Source organism: Micromesistius poutassou (assembly GCF_964030765.1).
Source record: "Micromesistius poutassou genome assembly, chromosome: 12".
NCBI lineage: Eukaryota > Metazoa > Chordata > Actinopteri > Gadiformes > Gadidae > Micromesistius > Micromesistius poutassou.
Genome location: NC_140282.1, coordinates 5,017,186 through 5,038,570, shown reverse-complemented (window position 1 = coordinate 5,038,570; position 21,385 = coordinate 5,017,186). Strand labels below are relative to the sequence as shown.

General features: G+C 41.3%; 1 protein-coding gene across 2 annotated transcripts; it reads right to left on the bottom strand.

The window, feature by feature from the left end:
* Nucleotides 1-21,385, bottom strand: usp10 (ubiquitin specific peptidase 10). 2 transcript variants are annotated; one of them, XM_084476250.1, is made up of 15 exons: nucleotides 21,142-21,385; nucleotides 12,705-12,773; nucleotides 12,388-12,433; nucleotides 12,015-12,074; nucleotides 9,691-10,968; nucleotides 8,355-8,446; nucleotides 7,636-7,745; nucleotides 7,454-7,512; nucleotides 7,262-7,365; nucleotides 6,819-6,918; nucleotides 6,064-6,241; nucleotides 5,126-5,291; nucleotides 3,548-3,692; nucleotides 2,969-3,034; nucleotides 1-2,818 (listed from the first exon to the last, which is right to left on the bottom strand). In XM_084476250.1, the coding sequence occupies exons 1-15, from the start codon at nucleotides 21,160-21,162 to the stop codon at nucleotides 2,631-2,633; spliced, it is 2,682 nt and encodes an 893-aa protein (XP_084332376.1). In that variant the 5' UTR covers nucleotides 21,163-21,385; the 3' UTR covers nucleotides 1-2,630. The 2 variants fall into 2 exon arrangements, with proteins under 2 accessions (XP_084332376.1, XP_084332377.1); XM_084476251.1 differs by having other exon boundaries at nucleotides 9,691-10,965.

Genomic DNA, 21,385 nt, shown 5'->3' with positions numbered 1-21,385 from the left:
GACTGGTTAGGTGTTTATTTTATTTTTTTTACATTTTCACCTCCCACACATCCTCAAAAAGGGAAAATAAATGTCACAATGGGTACATTAAAGATGGTTACAAATCCATTAGCAAATTTCATTTCATCAGCAATCAAACAAAAACCTTTCCTGTAAGGAATGAAGCAGACGTATGTTGCATGTTGTGTTGTAAAGTTTTGTGACAATAGAACTTGGAGGTTAAATGTTCTTAATATTCCATGGAAGGCAGCAGGGCCCATGTCTTTTGGTTTTCCTGGCAACTTTTTGAAACCCACAACAGAACATATACAGCTAAAGCAGTACCAAATGTATCTCAGAATAGAAGTAGCCCCAACATTCTAATTGGGGTAAAGGATGAATTGAATGAAAAACAAACAGTCCTGGGTACTATTCTTCAAGATATAGTGTATTAAATTATAATTTGAAACGAAAAAAGACAAATTTAGGAATCTGTATACGAGTACCTAAAATGCATGAATGGCCAATTTGTGGTTTGCAGCAGTGTGTGTTACTGCCACAATAGACAAGAACCATTGGCAGCCGAGTACCTCACTTCAATAAATCTCCAGGAATATGGAATTGGGACAAAGCAACAAAATGATCAGATTTTCTTTGGAAAAAAGTTAATATTGACAATATGGATATGGAGCAACCAGGTGGGTGAAGCTCATTTATGAATGCTTTATTTTTAATACTGACAGTTTGACGGCTGGTATTTAAAGCAAAAGATCAGAATAAATCTACTGTAAATAAAGAATGGGAAATAACTTTAAGCAAAAGTGTTCAATTTTATTCATTGTTGTGCTTTAGCCTGGGAGATTTTTTGTATTAGAAATTACAATGCAAAATTTCCATGAGGCATGGCTTTTTTGGGAGTGCGGTGAAAGAACAGGGAACATCGAACAAATGACAAAAGCAATATTTTAGTAACCAAAAGAAAAATTATGCAATAAATGATGCAATGCAATATCAATCAATGTCTTCGACAAAAGCAAAAATAATTTACTTGTGTGCACATTTTGGGGATTTTTTTTTAAGCCAAGCACAGGTGCCACTTGTTTTCCACGGTATACCTACATCTTCGACTAGCATAATGAGGTCCCAAAAAAAAAGAAACTAACATAATATCTATAGAAACTAGGTACATTGTCCCAGCACTTTACAGACATTATATCCACAGATGCTGCCATTAAAGGACCAGGCTCGTTGAGAGTGAAAACAATTACATCATGAACCTATAAGGCAGCCCCCCTCATTTCTGCCATTTTAAGGAGTACAGGAGCGATGTGGCTCAGAATAACATGGATGTTACGTATACACCGCTGAAACCTTATTTCGGCCAAAACAGAAAACGATGGAAAAGGAATACATGGAGAAGGAAATGCATACTGATCAAGAGCAGGATGGAATTTGCAAATGGCACTCATCTTCATTGGTCGCCATACTTTCAGGGCCATTATTCAGAGCCTGCGGCCAAGCACAGGAGCCAGCCAGGTGCTGAATTAGAGTTACCTTGATTTTATTTGAAATATATTTACACAAAAATGTGCATCCTTGTGTTCTTGCCTTTAATCGTTGATTAGCTTTTGTCCACGGAGGCTTCTCATTATCTTTTTCTAAAGCGCTTAAAAATCTAAACCCCTCGAAAATAACACGGTTCTCTCAATCAAAGGAAGCAGTTTTCAGGTTAATTTTAAAACCTCCTTACTTTGCCCTCAGGTGGCTCATGTCTTACCAAGTTTTAAAAAGCATCAAAAACAAAACCAAAAAGAGAAACTAAAGGAGGAATGGAAGATGGCGGCAGCGAGGGGAACCTCCAGAGACGTGCACAGTGACGTCATGTAGTTTGCTGGTGGTGGGCTTCTCCTTCAACTCGTTTTTTCCTCAATGCTCTACGGCGTATTCTGTCTGGGTTGTTAGTCTGCCGCCAATTCGATACCACAACCGTTTTCCCCATACGATTCCGCAAAACACTGATCAGTCCAAGACATCTTTCTTTCAAGTGAAAAAAAACAACCAAGAATTGGGAAGGTAATCCAAACAAAACAAAAAAATAATCCCAATGGTCCAACTGCAGCCCAGTGTGGTAGTTGTGTGATTCCATATGAACCAAGCTGTAAGCTCAGTTAGAGGTAACGCTGTCCCGATATACGACATCCACCCCTCCCCAGAAATCCCCCATACCTTATAACAGTCCCTCCTTGTAGCATAAAAAAACAGCAGTGGTGCACAGAGAAGAGAAAGCAGTCACTGGGGACGGGATGGGGGACGGGGGGGGGGGGACTTTGTCACTCTTTTTGAATGCAGCGCACTTCGCTCGCTCAACCACAAAAACAATGCAAGGGACAAGGTAAAGGAACAGCTGGTTCTCTGGAAAGCAGGACAAGGGGGGGGGGGGGGGGGGAGAAGAAATCAAACTTACAAGAGAAGAGGGCAGTGTTCTTGTTCATGGGGTGTGGGTGTGAGAATCTGAGTAGTGGAGAGCAATTTGAAAGTGGTGACTAAAAAAGTTGAGAACTGTTGTGTTGGGTGCGAATGAGCAGGTGTCTGCGTTTGTGTGAGTGTGTGTTAGTGTGGGGTTGGGTGGGATGGGAGGGGAGAAGGGACGTCTACAGCAGGTCCACCCGGCGGTAGTACAGCAGGTATGCACTGCGCTCCGCGGATTGCTTCACCACGTGGTACTGGTTGATTACTTTCACAGCCTGGTCGTCGATGCGCAGCCAGCCGTTCAGACCAATGTGGAAGACATCTGTAGTGTAATGGCCGCCTGTTGCACTGTTTCCGTGGTGATAGACAACTGGGGGGGTGGGGGATTGGGAAGGGAAAACAAAGTCAGACCATGTCATTAATATCTGCCCTGGTGCCAGTAACAGAGTGCATCAAATTGAAAGTTAAGAAACTATCAGTATTTTTCACTGAGGAATCATGAAAAGAATTCCAACCACACCTGCAAATAGCCTGTACATTCTGAGGCCTTTCACCACTTTACTCCGCACTCCAGTGGACAACAGATCTGAAAGAAATGTATAAATACAAATATCTCTAGAGCGTTGTGACAGAATCCTAGTACTGTAGCTGTTTTTACAATCAATAACCTCTTCGTGCACAATGGAACTTCATATCACTGCACTCAATCCCTTTGTCAAAATGTATTGAAACCGTCAACTCTTTATAAAAAAAGTTTCACCCAGGAACATTGGAGATGTGAAACGCATGTTATTGCATGTGTCCAGAACGACGCCATTAAACAACTCCCCTACATAGAGAGAAGTTTTCCAATTATACAGACTTAAGTGTAGCGAGAAGTAGTAAGTAGTCAGAAGTTAGTTGTAGAAATCGCCATTGGTCATCATGGGATGTCTAGATCTTAAATGTTCAAGGAATAACTCCCCAAAAGCCGGTGACAATATGTTGCCTTCCTGTTGTTGCAGCAGGAGGGAGGCGTTTTTTTATTTGAGTCACCGTGAAGTAAACCAAAAAAATGATTTGATGTCATTGGTGGCGTTGCATAACTGAGGGCTCGTACCTTTGCTGATTTCCAGATCAACAGGGTAGTCAATGTGTTTGGTCAGCTTCTGGCAGCCTCCAGTCTTCTCAAACACAAACCTCTTGAGATGGAGAACAAGCACCGGGGGCAACTCTTCCAGAGTCACTCTCCGACTGATCTCAATCTATGACGGGATAGAAAGAAGGCCCTTTAGTGCTTCGGAAGGAAACCGTCTCAGCCTCAAAAGGACCCATAAAGTGCAATGCCATCTAAAAGTTGAATACAGGAAGCTTTGATGTTGACTGAAGGATTGCTATGCGGGCCTGTTAAAGTCCCAAAGGCAAGTTAAAACTAAAGGCAAGTTATTAACTGCCTCTAAAACGAGGCTGATTCACATCCTCAATGTGGAAAAACACTATGTAGCCAACTCCATTGCAAATTTGCTTTGCTATGAAGCAGATGACAAAGCTGACAATATATGGGAAGCCGTTCTGTGTTTGAAAGACAAGCCATTATACTCAATATACCATCCTCAGTATTGTCAAGCTGCATGGCAAACTGCATGCAAGGCGTGTGTCTAACAATCTTTTACTTTGACATGACCATACATTCCCAAATACATAAGAATAATACATAATAAATGGAGGAAGAGAAGTAAGTATCATTACAGATTACTACTACTACATTACAGAAGTATAGGAACGAAGCTGTACTCTGGGTTCCGCAGGACATGGTTCAAAAGTCCTGCTGCACATACGATACCCCATCCCACCTTTAGCTCTGCCAATCCCGCTTCCACAGTTTGGGCGACAAAGCCCAGGGGGACAGCCCAGTTACATTTAATAAAGTCTGCTATATGCCGCTCCTTGCTTTTATTTTTTCTCCATTTTTAATCAATGCACATTGTGTTTGGGTCCTCAGCCAAAGGGGCTGATTGGTCATTGCTTTGGCTGTCACAGCCCCACAAAGACACAGCGTGTAAAGTTATTTTGTTCGTTATGGCAAGTAGTCATGTAATAAGTGGGATAATGTATAGAACGACGCCGGTCTCCGGTCATTATCTAAAATAAGCCCCTTCAGGGCGAAGCAAGACACCTCCGCTTCGTGTCGGTGTCCTGTTCGCCCTGTCTGGGCTTATTTCCCGATAATGACCAGCATTCTATACATTATCCCTTACTTAATTTCTATTGGACAAACATTTACAATTTTATATTGGGCACGGAAAGTTTCTCTTACCGTGCTTATTTCTACAATGAATCAGATCGTATGAAGCAACACAGAAATTGAGTGTTCTTTTCACTAGATACCTTCTTACACCAGAAATTGTTTGGATGACTACTTTTACTTCTATTCAAGTCATTATTTTTATTAATGACTCGACTAAAGTTAATAAAGATATTGGCTACTCTACAAACTTCTGTTTATTCCTTGCATGTTTATAGAAGTGTTTTTTGTTTTTCCTCTGAAGGGTACTTGACTGGGCTCAGAGTTATGGCTTGCCCATTGCTAACCTCCGAGAACAATCGTTGTACATTATGTTTTAAGCCAGCTTCTGCCCACAGCAATGCTATAAACACAGGGGAGGAGAGGACCGGAGTCGGTGCACAACAGCCATACCTCCTGCTTAGTCTTCGAGGTGTAGCCCTGGACAGACTCCCGGGCCACTAGGGTTTCTAGGGCCTCCTGGACCGTGCGGATCTTCTCGGACTGGATGTCCAGCTGCAGGGTGAAGAAGGGCTGCAAGGTGGCCGACTCCTTAGAGTTCTGCTGGTACACCACGGATCTAACAGGGAAACGCAGACAATGACAATGAGGAGTAGTCATGGACTCGTCATGCCTGCTATACAAATTATTATCATTGACAAATTATAGTGTTAAACATTGACCTTAAAATACATTCTGCAGTTCTGACTGAAAATACTTATTTTAGTATTTCATATTTTAGCATGTCATCAGAATTCTGGTTCTCCTCCGGAATTATCATTGCATTTAATCAAATCCAGGTTTTTGTAAACTATCCCTGCCAGAGTGCAAACCAGACCCCATGACCACTTAACCCATCCAACACTGCCTTTCTACCCGGGTGATATGGAACCAGGGTAAACCATCCTCTGGAAAACGAGTGGGGACTTGGAACTCTCCCAGCTAGGACCTCGTACAGCATGACATTTAGGCTGCCGACACTGACGCTACAAGCTTACTCCACTAGTTTGGAGACTCTTCGTTTGCAATCGTGAAAACGTAGAACTTTGGCATTTAAGGCTGCGGACCACAGACGAACCACAGGGGCTGTTATTGTGACAAGAGCTGAAACCCAAAGGTCTGGAGTCTGGCTAGACGCACTCTATAGCAATGTTGTTTGTGATGGTACAGTGTATACTGAGGTTGGTCCTTAGCAGCAACAGGCCCTAGGGACCCAGATAACCATGGCACAATACTATTCTGGCTCTCTGGTGTTTACACGCATTACACAGAGGATCACGCTTAGGAATACAAGTTGGAAGCCAAAGGCAAGATAAGGTTATAGAAGATGTGTTAAAAAGCCTACAGCATACCTGATGTGTCCCCCAAATATATCAGTGATGGGAGTGCTGACAAAGTCAGCTTGGCGTGTGATGGAGGTCTTGTTTCGGGGTCCAACCTGCTCCCACTCCTCCTCGCTCTCTTCCTCCTGTTTGTCAGCAGCATCTTCCTCATCGGGCTGGGACGCAGGGCCGTTGCGGGTGGGGGATTCTGATGGGGGTCCAAAGAGAATGACAATAAACAATGGTAGTAGTAGTGGTGGTTTAAATGGACAAGTTACCTCTGAACAAAGTTAAACTAACTTCTTTTCCCCACTTATATCCGAGTTCCGAGATCCGAGTTCACTTGTCTACAAAACTAAGAGTTTAAAGGTATGTAGCAAAATAAAAAACATAAAATATAAAATATTATCTTTTGTGATGGTACAGTGAAAACTATTTACCTTGTAAATTAAATAATGGACTCTCCAAATGTGTTTGGAGTCATTTGGACTGTTTGTTGGCAACAAGACATTTGACACTATGTGCCTTATTTTCACTCTGACCTCAAGCGACACAATTGGTATGGATGAGTAAGAGCATGGGACTGGTGTACCATGCCTAGGAAGGGTGGCCATCAATCACAGCTACCATGACAACGTGGACATATATGTTTGTGTCTAAATATAACAAACATGGCAAATACAGAACAAACCAATAAGCAAAAAGTCATGTGGTTCAGGCCTTTTTCTCTGACATCAGACCCTTCTATGTTTCATTGAATTCCAATCATTGCGATGAGCACGTACCGTCTTCATGAGGCGAGATCAGTTTCTTCAAGGCCAGCATCTCCTCATGCAGTCCGTTGAGAGTGAAGCCGAGGTACTCCTCCGCATCCTCTTGCCGACCCTGACAACACAACACCGTTGCCCGCACCAATTAAACTGTATCCTCACCTCGAATCACCACAACCGCATTGACGCAACACACGCATGATGCACTCGCACGAGACAACCGGGAACTTGTGCGAGTGTTCATGGAATGGGCTGAACAAGCAAGATAAGATCAAACGAACAAAACTTGTGCTGAATCCATCAAATAGTTTCAATTTGAATCATGAATTAATCATCAGCAATTAGAAAAAACATTGTTTACTGATTGCACATTACACAGATAGAAAGTAGTACGTAGAAAAGAAAAAAGGGTTCATGATGGTTATAATACGGGTACAATGGTGAAGCAAAAATCCTACCTTCTCGGAGAGACTTGACTTGATGAGTGTAAGTAGTCTATAAATGTACGTTGGCTCAAAGGGTACACCTGGTCGAATGTCTTTCACTAGCTTATCACCAGCAGCTGAGAATTGAACAAGAGCATTAATAACAAAATGAGAAAAAGCTAAAGCCAAACTTGAGGACGTCAGGATGTAGGCAGACCAACTTACCTTGATGTTTGGGTTTTGATGGCACGGGCATGTTGTTGAACTCATTTACAAGCCTAACACTGTTGGGAGCAGAGACATATGCACAGTGATGGTTACTCATCAAGGTACGATTGCTCATTCACAATGAAACACCATCTGAATAAAACTTTGTGTGATGAAGGAAGGAGTCCCAGGTTACTTACAAGTTGTCTATCATGGGTGTGGAGGTGCAAAGTCTCTGGGAGTCATTATGCAGAGGAATGGACTTCATTAAGTGATACATGGGGGGGCATGCAATCAGCGCCTGTAGGGTCTGAAAACTGAGTTAAGATGAAACAGTTACTCTTCATTGCGATTAATGCATCATTGACTACCATAGGCTGCATTGAAACTAAACTTACAGATGAGAGCATTCATTAAAAAAGAGGCCTGCAATTTGAATTAGCCTGGAATGAAATATAGAAGGCCAAAACATGTCATTTTGTATTAGTCATGAAGATGCTCCTCTCCCAACTGTAGACTTGTCAGGGAATAGGGAAAGCGTTTCTCTTTTGTCATCACTTTGCACATACAGATCTGGTTAGATTAAAACACCAGACAACCAGGGATTTTCCTGGCTTTGTTTTGGCGTCCTTCTACAATGTCATCCAATGTTAAGACGTGACATCACAAAACGGTGGAAACCATTACATCGCTCATCTCATATTGCACTGCATACCAAACAGAAGCAATATATTGTTGAGACCGGGCAATTATTTAACTCTGCCCATTCTCTTCAAGTGAATATGGTATTGAGCAGACAAAATGGGAAATTCTCTGCAAATATTGGGATTCATTCACATGACCTGTATAGGTGTAGATATCAAGAGAATATCAGGTTAACAGTAAGCCAGAGGGCACAATTATGAATGTAAAAGGATACAGCGTTGATATAACACCAGTTCCCCTTGTTGATCAGTCCCCTCGGTTGTAAGGACACTGGTTTGTGTATCAACTTCACATTGTCAATAAGTTCTGGAAATGAAAAATGGTTTAAAAAAACAATCAACATCTCCATGCAGTGTCAAATTAAATGTACCCTTCCGAAACACATCGGTTTTGTATTATGCGGGCGTGTACACGCGGTTACCCAAAAGCCACCATGCCCCTTATTCCACTCTGGCCTCATTTGCAAATGACACAATAGGTTTGGATGAGTGGGAGCAAGGACAGTCTGTACCACTACCATGGTAATGTGGACATGTATTCAACACAATATATACACCGCACAAACATCTCCAAAAAATGCATAGAACACTAATATGTGCAACAAAAATGTGGCAGGTCAATAGCCAAGTCAAATGATCACATTTGCATTGTGAAAAATAAATGACTAGTCATGTTCCCCCAGATGGACCAGTCTAAGCACACATTATTATTAGAGAGTCAAGGCAACTTAAAGCTGACATTTACAAGTGACTCTAATTAGCCTCCATTCTGGTCTGCAGAGCTCTGAAAAAGTTTGTTTCCAGAGGCCCTTTGAGTTCACTCCTGGGGTCGGCTGAATCCGATCATACTAACGTAAACATTTAGGCTGTGACTGTTACATGTCGGTCGGGGGAAACCCAGCCAGCTGCGTTTGTATACAGACCCCGGCAGAAGGCTTGTTTGGGCTTCACCACATCAGATATATGGCTCTTACTCAACTCATTAAATTGCTCAGCTGCCTGCTAACTTCATTATCGTCAAAATCCTCGAGTGAAATTAACTAATATAATGAAAGACAACTTCAAACGATTCAAACGAGTAAACTCTTTAAGCACAACCCCATCAATATTGGGTAAGGCTCAAAAATGGTGGATCCAGAAATGTATCCAGTAACAGATGGAATCTTGTATGCACCATCAACACCTAGCGTTCAAATTGTTAACTCAACTTAACATACAATGAGCATTCAAGGCAGGTAATACAGCTGATTATATACACTTACTGCTCATTACATACAATTATACTAACCATAAATCATTGTAGTTTTTTTTAAAATAATGAATACATAATCCTACACATTTCTAGGACCCATAATAACAATAATATCCACTGTTAGAGGGTGCAAAGAAAGCACAACCAACTCAATGCTGCCATCTGGTGGGGAGGAACAAACATTGTAAAGAAGCAATCATGTGTGGCTGTTTCCAGACACGCATTTGAAACGATTGAACCCAAACATCTACAGGCGGCAATCTCGAGAGGATAAACTGTGCATGTGGTCATAACACTACCTGCAAGTTTAGGGGCCAAAGGATCCTCTGACACATGGACAGGGCTTTCTTTGACCTCCCCGGCTTTCTCTGGTTGCTTTGGCACCACTGGGGAGGGCGCCACGACCTCCACCACGTTCTTCACCTCAACAAACGCCTGAGGTCCCCCAGGCGGAGGCTTGGATTTGTGGAAAAGGCTAGCCCAGGACTTGGGAGGGTTGGCAGAAGGGGCGGACGACGCGTGAAGCTGCTCGGAAACTAGCGGGGCCACAGAGTCTGGGGAAGCTGGCAGAGTGGGCCCCAACGCCTTGCATCGGTCCTCCGCGTGTGCGTCCATACCGTCCACAGCGTCGGGTTCGGCCAGCCCGTTGGCCACCCCAAAGTCTCCGGCCTCCTCCGGCTCGGTGGCGGCGGTATCCGAGGAGGGCGCGGGGCTGGCCACCGAAGCCGCGGCAGGAACGGGGGACACTGGGCAGGGGAAGGGGCTCTGTGAACCGCTGTCCAGACGCTTCGGACTCTGTAGGCCTGATTGGTCTGGCTGCTGATCGGCCGTCTGGGGCTCCTCGGTCACCCCACTGCTCTGAGAGGAGGCGGACGACGAGGACGTTGCATTGTTACCGTCCAATAAAGAGGCGGCTCTGCCCGTTAAGTCCAAAGAGGAGAGGCCAGGGCTAATACAAGTCCTCTGGTCGACTGTGGCCGCGGGGGCAAAATTGGCTTGCGCCGCCACAGCTGTTGGTGTGGCAACAGAGACAGGGCCAGAGGAGGAAAGTTCGGCGCCCGACAGCGCCTTGGCAACCACATTGTCAACACTGTGGTTTGGGGCACCGAGTGTATGTCCATTCAGCAGCCCTGGCACGGGCATGCCGTCTGCCATTGTTCCACCGCCTCCGGCGTACCCGGGAGACCCCTCAAGGTAGTTGTAGTATCCCGGGGGACGTTTTTTCTTTTTCCTTCTCTCCCGGGGCCCGAGGCCTCCAGACATGCCGTCCATGTCCTGGCTGTCCTGACCGTCATTGCCATCCTGACCATCATTTCCGTCCTGGCAGGACTGGTGGTTGTCGACAGTGGACGCCTCCGAGTCGGGACCGTCCAGCATGTCAAAGTGGACGCAGTCCATGACGTCCGCAGGTGGGCCGGCCGACTGCAGGGAGTTCTGTGCCGACGGGCAGCCCAGGATGAACTCTGGAGCCTGGGGGTTGAGGGTGCTGGACACCTTGAAGAGAGGGTCCTTCACCCCGACAGGAGTAGTATCCATCACCTCATCCACGCCAAACGCAATGGGCTGGTAGTCTTCTGCTGTGAACGACATTAAGTCAGCAAAGACATTTAAGAAAAAAAAAAGATTTCTGCCTGCCTCTCCTTCACAATAGATACGAGATTTACCCTATTAGATTCCAAAAAAAATATTACTATGTAATGCTGAACTTTGATAAGTAGTTTGATTTGGTTAAGACGCTCCTTTTTCAATAAAGCCAAAATGACAAACTAGGAACATGTGGACAGTAAGCCAAGAAGTAAGCCAAGAAGGCAAACCAAATCAAAATGTACACATACAATTCCTAGATTAACTAATTGCCGAAGGAGCTTGACAAATAAGATCAAACATGAACGTGTATATTTTTACATTTACATTTGTGCTTACGGTTTACTTAAGTCAAGTCATATTAAACATTTTAAATAAAATTAAATTATTTTATTAAGAGCTATAAAGTGATTTCTTAACAGAGCATAGAGATAAACCACATCAATAAGAGTCACTCAACATTCAAATGATAGGTTATTTAAGATTTTGTAAACAGACCAAAAAGGAGAAACGTTAGTAGGTGCAAGTCAGTTAAAAATCATCATGTGCCCTTCAAAAGGATGCGAGAGGAGTCTTTGAAACATGGCTCCCAGACCAAGGTATAGCAAGTCAAAGTAGGAAAAGAATGGACTTCAATCAGTCAATGGGCCAATTGTTAGTATTTAGAGATTTAAAATGCAGTCAAATCTGCATTTGGATTGAAATTACAGCTAAATTGAAGTCAGAAGCTGTACAGATGTTAGCAACCAAAAACTATGCCCATGTCAGTAAGGTTAAGATGGGACTGCTCAGTTCTTCGCAGAGGTAAAAAGACATTCAAACCTGACCCCAGTTGCAGAGTTAAAGCATTATTTACAACAACAAAAAAAGAGGGTAAAAATATATAATTTTGTCGAGTGTCAGAGCATGCAGAGCTCTAAAGAAACAAACAGGCAGGAAAAGATATGGACATTGTTTAGAAAGCCACCAGTTATATAATCCTGGATTTAAATTTGTAAGCAGAAGTACGACACCTATTCAAGTCAGACCCCAAACTCACCGCAAACCTGCCGTCTCATAGACTCCATAATGTAAGGTACAGCAGGAGTGCAGTGACTTCCTAAATAATCAATACAAATCAAGGTAAGGATCAATTGTTATATGAAGAGGCTGCCACTGAAATTAAAAAAAACTGACACATTGGTGGCTTAAATTTAAGGAATGATGAGGTTGGTTTTAACTTTACTAATTCTCTGCTTAAACAGAGCTATCAGTCTGCTATTTATAGTCCAACCAACTCAAGCTTTCTTAAATAATTTAAACACTCAAGTAAAATCATAAAGTCATGACATGGAATTATTTGCATACCTCCAATAGGACAGGTGCTGCTTATACATTTTAAAAAGTAACTGATGAACATTACGTTGACTTACCAGTAGACTGACTGACACAGGGGACTTTGTCATTGAATGGAGGAAGCTAAAAGAATAGTTGAGGTCAAGAGGTTAGTACTCAAATACATTGTGGGTTTGACTGTCAAGTTCAACAACAAATATAAAAATGATTGGTCAATTCTAATCATCCAGATGTATCGTAATGTTAACGATTCTCCTTGATAGATCGGAGATAATCTGAAATAATGTTGATGGTAAATACAGGCAATATTAAACAAAAGTTTTGTCTTTCAAATGTTTACAATTTAGTTTTTCACATGCAATCCAAAGTTATATTAAATACAAATGTTCCTTACCTCAACATAACAGCGTGGAGTTACAAAGAACTGATTGATTTCGTCAGGGCTAAATTCCCCAAAGATGTACTGTGAAGAAAAAAAGACATTGCCAACAGCATTATGACAGAATATTTAGTAGTAGTACTATAAATTAAATGTAATTTAAAAGCAACATGTGATTGCTGCCACTGGGGGTCTCTCAATCAAGACAATAACAAAGACCTAGTTTGATGACTTTTTGAAATAGCGTTGGATCATGGGCGTTGCTGTCCTCAACACTATTGCTGGGGACGGACTCTTCCCTAAACAAAAGTCAAACTAATAATGCAATCATATTGGTTGGACAACACAAAACACTAACTACAATCAATGTTTTAAGTATATTTTGGACACTAAATCAATAACATTTGTCTTCTGAAAAGGCAGTGTACTTTAGACCTACAGATTCTTTCAGGCACACTCATCTCGTCATTTGCTGAAGCTAGTAATGAGGATTCTTCAGCTCAGAGGAGCTGGCTGTCTTTGTGAAGACAACCAGCTTTCCTCTTTTGGCTATAATTAACTTAATCCCAGTAACTCTGTGGCTGAAAAGCTCCAGCACATGCCTTCCATTGACAGTAGGGATGTTCCTGACGACTAGATTCACTGAGTTAACTGGAAACAACTACAACTACAAAAGAGAAAATGCCTAGAAATCTGTCAAAACGACTCGACACGTCGTCTAATCTTGAGCATGCATAATTGACAGCAAAAAGCTCTGGTTCAGATCAATGCTGCCATAATGGGAGAAAATGTATCAAGGAGTAGGATAAACCAAAATACAACAACATCTATAACCAGGTTTGTGGTGCTTATTGAAGAGGGTCGTTCATTTTTATTGACATCGATACCAGTCGAGACTGCTAAATGAATGGAGTCTTTATATGTACACTTTTATATTATTTGGTGGACAGGCAGGACAACAATAAATTCTTAACAAAAACTGGTCTTTTTTGTATTATGTTGTTTTGTGTATGTTCCATGTATTTAGTAATTTACAGTCTTACAGGCTATTTTAACCATGGAAAATGCAGTATTGTTCCACCGTAGTACCCATTTATTTATCTACCTTATATTTCAATCTCTCCTGTCCCACAATAGTCGTTGTGCTCAAGCATTGTCGTTGGGGTTCCCCCCACCCTTACAACAAATTAACTTGGGCATAATCTGCATTTAGCTTCCTCCTTATCTTTGGCTTTACTGAAACGTAGCCAATCCTTTGAATGCGTTGCACGATCAGCAATCCCATCAAGCAAACAATTGACCAAATGAAGTGAACAAGGGCATGATCCAAATTTAAGCGATTGGCAGGCAATTCACTTGAGTCAAACTTAAACTAATGGAAAATATATATTTCCATGATGAACGAGCTTGCAATGTTATTTCTTACTTTAAGTATTCCCCAATAATCTCCCAATCTCAAATGTAAAATGTTAGTGCCAGCCCTCACTCACGGAGGGGAATAATAAGGGTGAACTGGTAATTTGCATTCGCACAATGCGTTTCATTTTTAATGCACTTATAAATTTTCCAACAAAGAAATACAAATAAAAGGTTAATCCCCAAAAGGTCCAGACTGAGTCTACTAACTTGAGTATGCAAGAAAAAGAAAAAAATGTAATTGCAAATAAATGTTCTGGTGCATCTTTTTTTCTAAACAAACACAAACACTGCAAATTATAACATTACTAAATACATTACTAACCCTAAAACACAGATTGCATTTTAGGAGCATTTTCTAATCCTGTATAGTTTGTTGGTGGTGCAGGGTGTTACAGGTAAATGTCAGCTACACTTGAGAAAAGATGCAATTAACTTAGTGCCAGCACAGTTAATCCTGTCACAGCATTAAATGTTGAGAAGTCAGGCATAGAAAATGCTACTCAAGCATATTATGCACGTCTTTGCAAATGAGGCCCTGCAACACTGAAATGGCACTATAAGCAACTAACAGTCAACTATAATCCAATGGCCTAATGACGTCGGCCATCACAACAGAAAGAATGTCCCTGTGCCCCTTTCCACACACATGCCAAACGTGCCACACTAAGCTTCTATTGCTGTTCAGTTAAACAGGATTATGGCATATTATCCATCTGCATGATTTCCATGCATTCATCACAGTTATAAGGTAGGGCTGGCACATTCACGCATCTATAGATATCAATCTATCTATATACAACCATACTTTATTATCCGTTTATTTTAGGTGTACTGCGGTTTACCTCAAGTACTTGGCATATTTTTGGTTGTCTCTTGACTGAAAAGTATATTTACATCTATGTAGTGTTGTCGGACACTCAGTTCTTTTCTGTTCTATAATCAGTTTTTATTGGAGTCTTTTGTAAACAGGTTAGTCGAAATACTATAAATTCACCAAGTTAGATTGTTTAAGATGACAAAAAGACAGCCACATTACGAAGATTGACCAATGGTTTAATCAGCCATCGGATATGTTCATCACCTCCCTTTCTCTATGATACAAATGAGCAGCAGCAGTTGAAAACAGACACTGATTGCAGTCTGTGTCAAAATCTCATTGTTAACTCAAACCATTATATGTATGTGAAGCACATGATTCACCCAAAGCACCCACATGGTTTCCCAATTATGTATTAGACTGGTGGCCAACCAGTCTAATTTCCACCACCAGTCTACAGCACAGATTTAAAACATATTGAAGTTAAAGCAGATACTGCTACAGAAGAGGTTTGGGGCAAAGGTTTCCCCAGATAGAAAGCTTCAAAAGTATGTGAATCATTTAAATTAGCAGGCAACAAAATTGCCTTTTATTCACTGTGCAAAATGTCTCACATTTTCCAGGACAAACGCAATGCACATTAAACACCTGAAAATAAACCAGGTGCTTCTCTGGAGGGTAGAACACCAGAAAAGGCAAAAGCGCTGGGTCGATCTTAGAGCATGATTGACAGTGGGCCTGTGCTGACAAGCCCCTTGATTTTTGACGATGAAAGTAAAAATGTCAACGAAAGACAACTGCGACAACTGCATGTTTGAGAAATTACCAACAAGTTATTAGAAGGGCAAGTTATAAGAGCTTTGGCAATTTGTGGCTGCTACATAGGCTCATTATCAAAGTCATAATCGTTTGCTTGGTTTTTTGTCCATTTATTTAAATTTTCCCATAATTAATATGCAATTCCTGTATCTGAAGACTCTAGCTAGACTATGTTCTTTAAGGAATACAATGACGGATCCTAGGATTGACTGTGCAGTCTGCATCTTTAAAAGTCTGGTGAGGTGCTTCTCCAACAGCTAAATGCGTAATATGGACCTGAAGACAGCCCAAAGGGGAAAAGCAATTCATCAGAAACAGGGCAATTGCTCATGTATGGTCAGATGATTAGAAAACCTGCCATCTTAACGACACGTGGCAGGAGAGTGATGCACTGGGAGTTTACGGATACACTATCCAGCTAGATGTTTGTCAGTGTATGCAAGGCCAGCCCTTCACCTTTTGACCTTCATCATGTAAGCAAATGAAGTGATGTAGACCTGAAGAGCCATCAAGACAAGAGACCTGGTCAAAAATTAAAAATGCAGTAACCCACTGATTATTGATTGCATGTATTAACTGTGTACTTCAAGCCTAGCAAGAAAATTTGTATTTTAAACCAGGAAACAACAAACTAAATCTTAAAATCGATTGTGTGTTTAGAACCAATGTAGGCTATTTCTAGACCTTACTTTTGGTTTACTGAGAAAACTAGTGGAACAGGATCAGAGATTTGTTGAACGAGATTAAGTTAGCACTAGGCTTGTGCCGATGGACAATGTCATCGTCCATCGTGATGGCTGACAGACATCACGATGAAGAGCCACCATCGTGATGCCACGCCCCCGCCCCCGCCCCCAACCATCCCTTAGCGGAGAAAGTTGCCATCACCACCGATGCTTGGACAGCGTTGACTACGGAGTCGTACGTGACCGTGACCTTGCACTTTTTTACTGACTGGGTTGTGTAGAGTGCGATCCTGCAGACCCGCTCAATACCAGAGAGGCACACTGCGGGATACATGAATTTTTGTTTTCTAATATTTATTTAAAAACAAAAATCTGTTTTAGTGTCTATGTTAAATGAAATGGTTTTATATCTTAAACAACTTCCATTGCAAAGAGGAGGCGCGCAGCATTGATATCCTAATTTTTAAAAGTTAGTCAGCCGACACATTTTGCCTATTGTAAATTTACATATATTCATACTTTGCGGTCACGTGACTACCATGGATACCTGGAGGGCAACAAACGTTGGCAAAATGGCGACGAACAACGGCCAACCAGGGGAATTGCAGCCTTGCAGATTTCCGATACTTCAATCAATCAACTATTTAGACCATATGTCACAAAATGTTAAAATTAGATACGAATAGAAGACAAACATACTCGGAACTTGTGTTTCATACACAGCACCCGCTGATGTATTCATTGCTTTGAAGCTGGCAAAGACTCTACCACTTGGATTTTGAAGATATTTACATTTATCTCATTGAGAATCCGTCACCTTATACCGCACAAAAATTGAAAGCCTACGGATGGGTTAACAACACTGTCGTATGGGAGGTGAAAAACTGGAGTTCTTGCCCGCCAGCCAGTCGTTGTGACGTCACATGCAAAGTATGAATTGTTAACGTTCACAATCCTGCTCTATGCTCTGTGATATTTTGTTTATCATCATTTGTATTAACTTCTGCGAGGCGCACACGCAAGGGGTCATGTAGATTGGTCGTCTGCCCGTCTTTTACGCGGATCACACATGAGCAGATCTTGCACACAACTTCAATCTTGTCCCTTTGCGGTACACTTTCATCAGGTCTAAATCCAAAATCCCCCCATGTTAGTAGCCTGGAGAACATCCTGATCATGTAAGGTCACGTGATCAGTCTGGACCTCTAGGTGCCCACATGGATTTCCTGAAATTACAATGTACTCAGGGCCAATCAGCAACTGTGACAGCAACTGACAATACAGTAACGGCGTCTACCAATAAAATGAGCGGTAATGTTAACATTACTAGAGTAAACATAGCCAGAAGGGCAGTTATTACAGATCTACTCAATAACAACTATTAAAAAAAGAGTAAGCACTACTAGTTTTTCAGCGTAAAATACTTTTTCACTGTTCTTTATCCAGTGTATCCACTGGATTCACTGAAATCTATGTGGGCGGCGATAGGGCCAGACTGAACACTGTAGCAAAACATATTGTGAGGTCAAGTGATCAGGATGGTCTCCAGCCTAGGTGTTAAGCACTTGGGGACATATGGTTAACTGCCTCCACTCCTCTGCTAAACCAGATGTTGATGAATGGTTTCTCTTAAAATAAGTAATGAGTAATGCAACTGATCTTCCTGTACATTTTTACTTGGTGCCATTTTCTTAGTAAAATGTAATTTATATGCAGAATTGATGCAGAACTGCAGCCCAAAACTTTGACATTATAAAACGTGATGTAACCAGGTCCTATTTTTCCAATATTTATTATCGTTATATGCAATTTTTCACTGGCTGTCGTGTCAGGCTTCCTGTTATCTGCGCCAGAGTGCCATTTACTTACATTACCCAGAAGGACATTTTCCAACCCCGCTCAACATCAGGAGTCAACATTCTGTAAATTGTACATATACAAGTTATGGTAATCGCAGTTTTTTTTTAAATTCATTCTGAAAGATACATTTTCCACCATCCCTTCGTGACAACGGCCATGGCAAAGAGCGATTGACTCGGCTGAGAGCTAGCTTGTCAACGCTAAGCTTTAGCTTAGCCACGGGTGGATTTAAGAACAACCAACGCAGATTTATGGTGATGGTTTTTGAATCCTGCAGCCATCACTGAGGCTAGAATGTTTATGTAAATGTTTTTCATAAAAATGGACATCCAATGAATTCCTGCTTGACTGTTGAAACCTAGATGTATCTGCGATAGAAAAAAAAAACCCTGCCAGAACAGACCAAATCGGCCAGGTAAGCAGGGACTACACAGCGTTGGTCTTTGAACGATGCTATGCCTTTGTGGCTTACTGAGCATAGAAACATCCATGTCAGAGAGATCATAGCCCCGCCCAAGCTCACAAAGCATTCTGGATTCACGAGCCTGTTGGACCAGCGAAAACATGCCTCCTTTAACTAAATTACAGATTTCTCAACATAGGAACATTGCAGAAATGTCATATCCAGTGATTTTTACAGAGCAACCCCCCCCCACACACAAACTGAGGATTCAAATTCTGAATAATCGAATATTCTGACCCATCCCTATACCATAGTCGTACCAAATCTGTGGTAAAACATTGATTTGCAGCCCAATTCCTTGCAGATGGCATTATTGTAGTTTTTCCTTGAATATATATTTATATTGACAATATGTCAATCTAAATAATCTCGACCCAATTCATTTTGGAAGTATTTCTAGATGGAATTCTCACACATCCTAAACAGCATTCAGTATCATCACGTTCTGTCCCATGTTCTATCGTTGGTATCCTAAGAGATCTGGTTGCCTTGGTTACAGAGTCCTAAAATCATACTTTTGAGTATGTTCAGCTGAGGGCATATAGTTTGTCCTTCAAATTATGTTGCAGACTCAATATATTGGGAATGAACCAGCAGCAAGAAGACTAGTACTATGATGAACAGATCAGTTAAAAAGGACTTCAACTCTTAAATATATAAATAAATAAATAAATGAATAAATATATTAGTATAAATAATAAATTACCGTATCATGATAGACTTTTGATCAATATACAACATGTTCAATATATATTGATAAGAGACTGGACCACCGAATCTAGCAGCTGGGTTTGTTACACAAACACGGTTACATATTTATTTACAATATTTGAGTGTTTTTCATTGTTGTATCGACATTGGAGTATTTATTAATGAAGAACAGTGGAAAGTCATATTAAGTGTTAAACAGAAGTGTTTAAATCAAGCATGGTAATTCCTAGTCTTTTTAGGTCATTAAAATGATCATTAGTTATTGATATCGATCAATATGATCAAGTTATAATGTGATATGTCTTTCAGCCATATCGCCCAGGCCTAATATATATTGGCCTCTTATTACTCTAAGTACTTATTGCATGCTACACACCTGAAGAACAAGTAAACCACCATGTTTTGAGACTTGGCTTATGATTGCCAAATCCCAAAAGATGCAGGCAGTCAATAAGTGACATTTGACCCATAAACATTATATGACACAATGTCAGATGATACACGATCTATATTAGTTTGACCTATTTATATTATATTGCACAATTAATTAAAATCTAAAATAGAATACCAAAGGTTTGTGGTGAAGTTTAAACCTATTCAAGCAAACACCAGTGAGTGGTGTTATCTGCCTGGATCACAGTGACATAGCTATATTGTTAAATCGATTTTGACTGACAGCTTCGAGGCAGAAGTTCACTTAACAATGTTTTAGAATATTTAGTAAGTTCAATTTATTGAAAAGCAGACCACTGACTCAGCATCTGTGCTTGGTCGCTCTTAAAATACGGGCCTATCCACATGATGGCAAACTTGTTGGAAATATTACACAACTTATGAGCTAGCGAGTTCAGTTTCATCTAACAATACAGGTGTTGAAGGCACAACGACAACTGAAGACATTGCACACACAAGAACAAATGATGTGCAAGGTTCAAATGTATTTTTCTAATTAAAACTGCATCGAGATCAGACCCCTTTCAGCTAAGCTATGGCCCACGCTGTCGCATTTTATTTAGCTAACTAGCAAGCTAGCTCTGGCTATGGCACACCACCTATCAAAAAGCAGCTAGCAAGAATGCTACATTGCGTTATAGAGTCATCTTACTCTATGACTTAATGTGATAGAATTGAATCTAATCAACTAAATTCAGAGTTTTAACGACGATTGGATTCTTCAATAACATGAAACGATCTCTAATTATTCATTACATAGGGCCGTCTCAGCATTGAGCAGGTGGGTTATGTACATGAACGCAGCATTTTTTTTTTTTTTTGAATTAACGTTATCAAATGGGTAACGTTAGCGTTGCAATAATCACACCTGCTGCATCACAGATTACAATAAATGAAATGAAAGGCATTCATTACAATCTCAATTTACAGCGAAACGCAAATGAAAGTGGACTATTTGAATGAGCGAAGACGGGGCCTGTCACCATGCTGGTGGCGTTTGAATGGAGGAACAGCTCCCTAGCCCTTATGGCAGCATTGGCAAGCACTTCCAGCACACTACAATGACACATGTACTCTAACGTTTCGATGAAAGAACAGACAATGGTGTCGAGCGCAGGGCATGTGCAACACTGTTGAAGTGACGACAAATGCAAAGATTATTTGTGAGTCCAATAGGGTAGCGTAAAACATTATTTTGCATGCTAACGTTAGCTGCTAATTTACCTGGTTGCTGTGAGAAGCCATGCTTCCGGTGAGATTTTCTCCCCTCCTCCGATGAGATGAAAACTCTCCCAAGAAGATGTGATGGGGTGTTTGAAACCGTTAACAATGATGGCCTACTTGGACGTCATTCTCATTTTGCCACCAGTGTCTTGACAATTTGACTTGAAACCATTTTACAGCAAATCATGCTGCTCCCTTACTGTCATCGCCATTTCTAGCATTTTACTCCCTTGCTAGCTAGCTA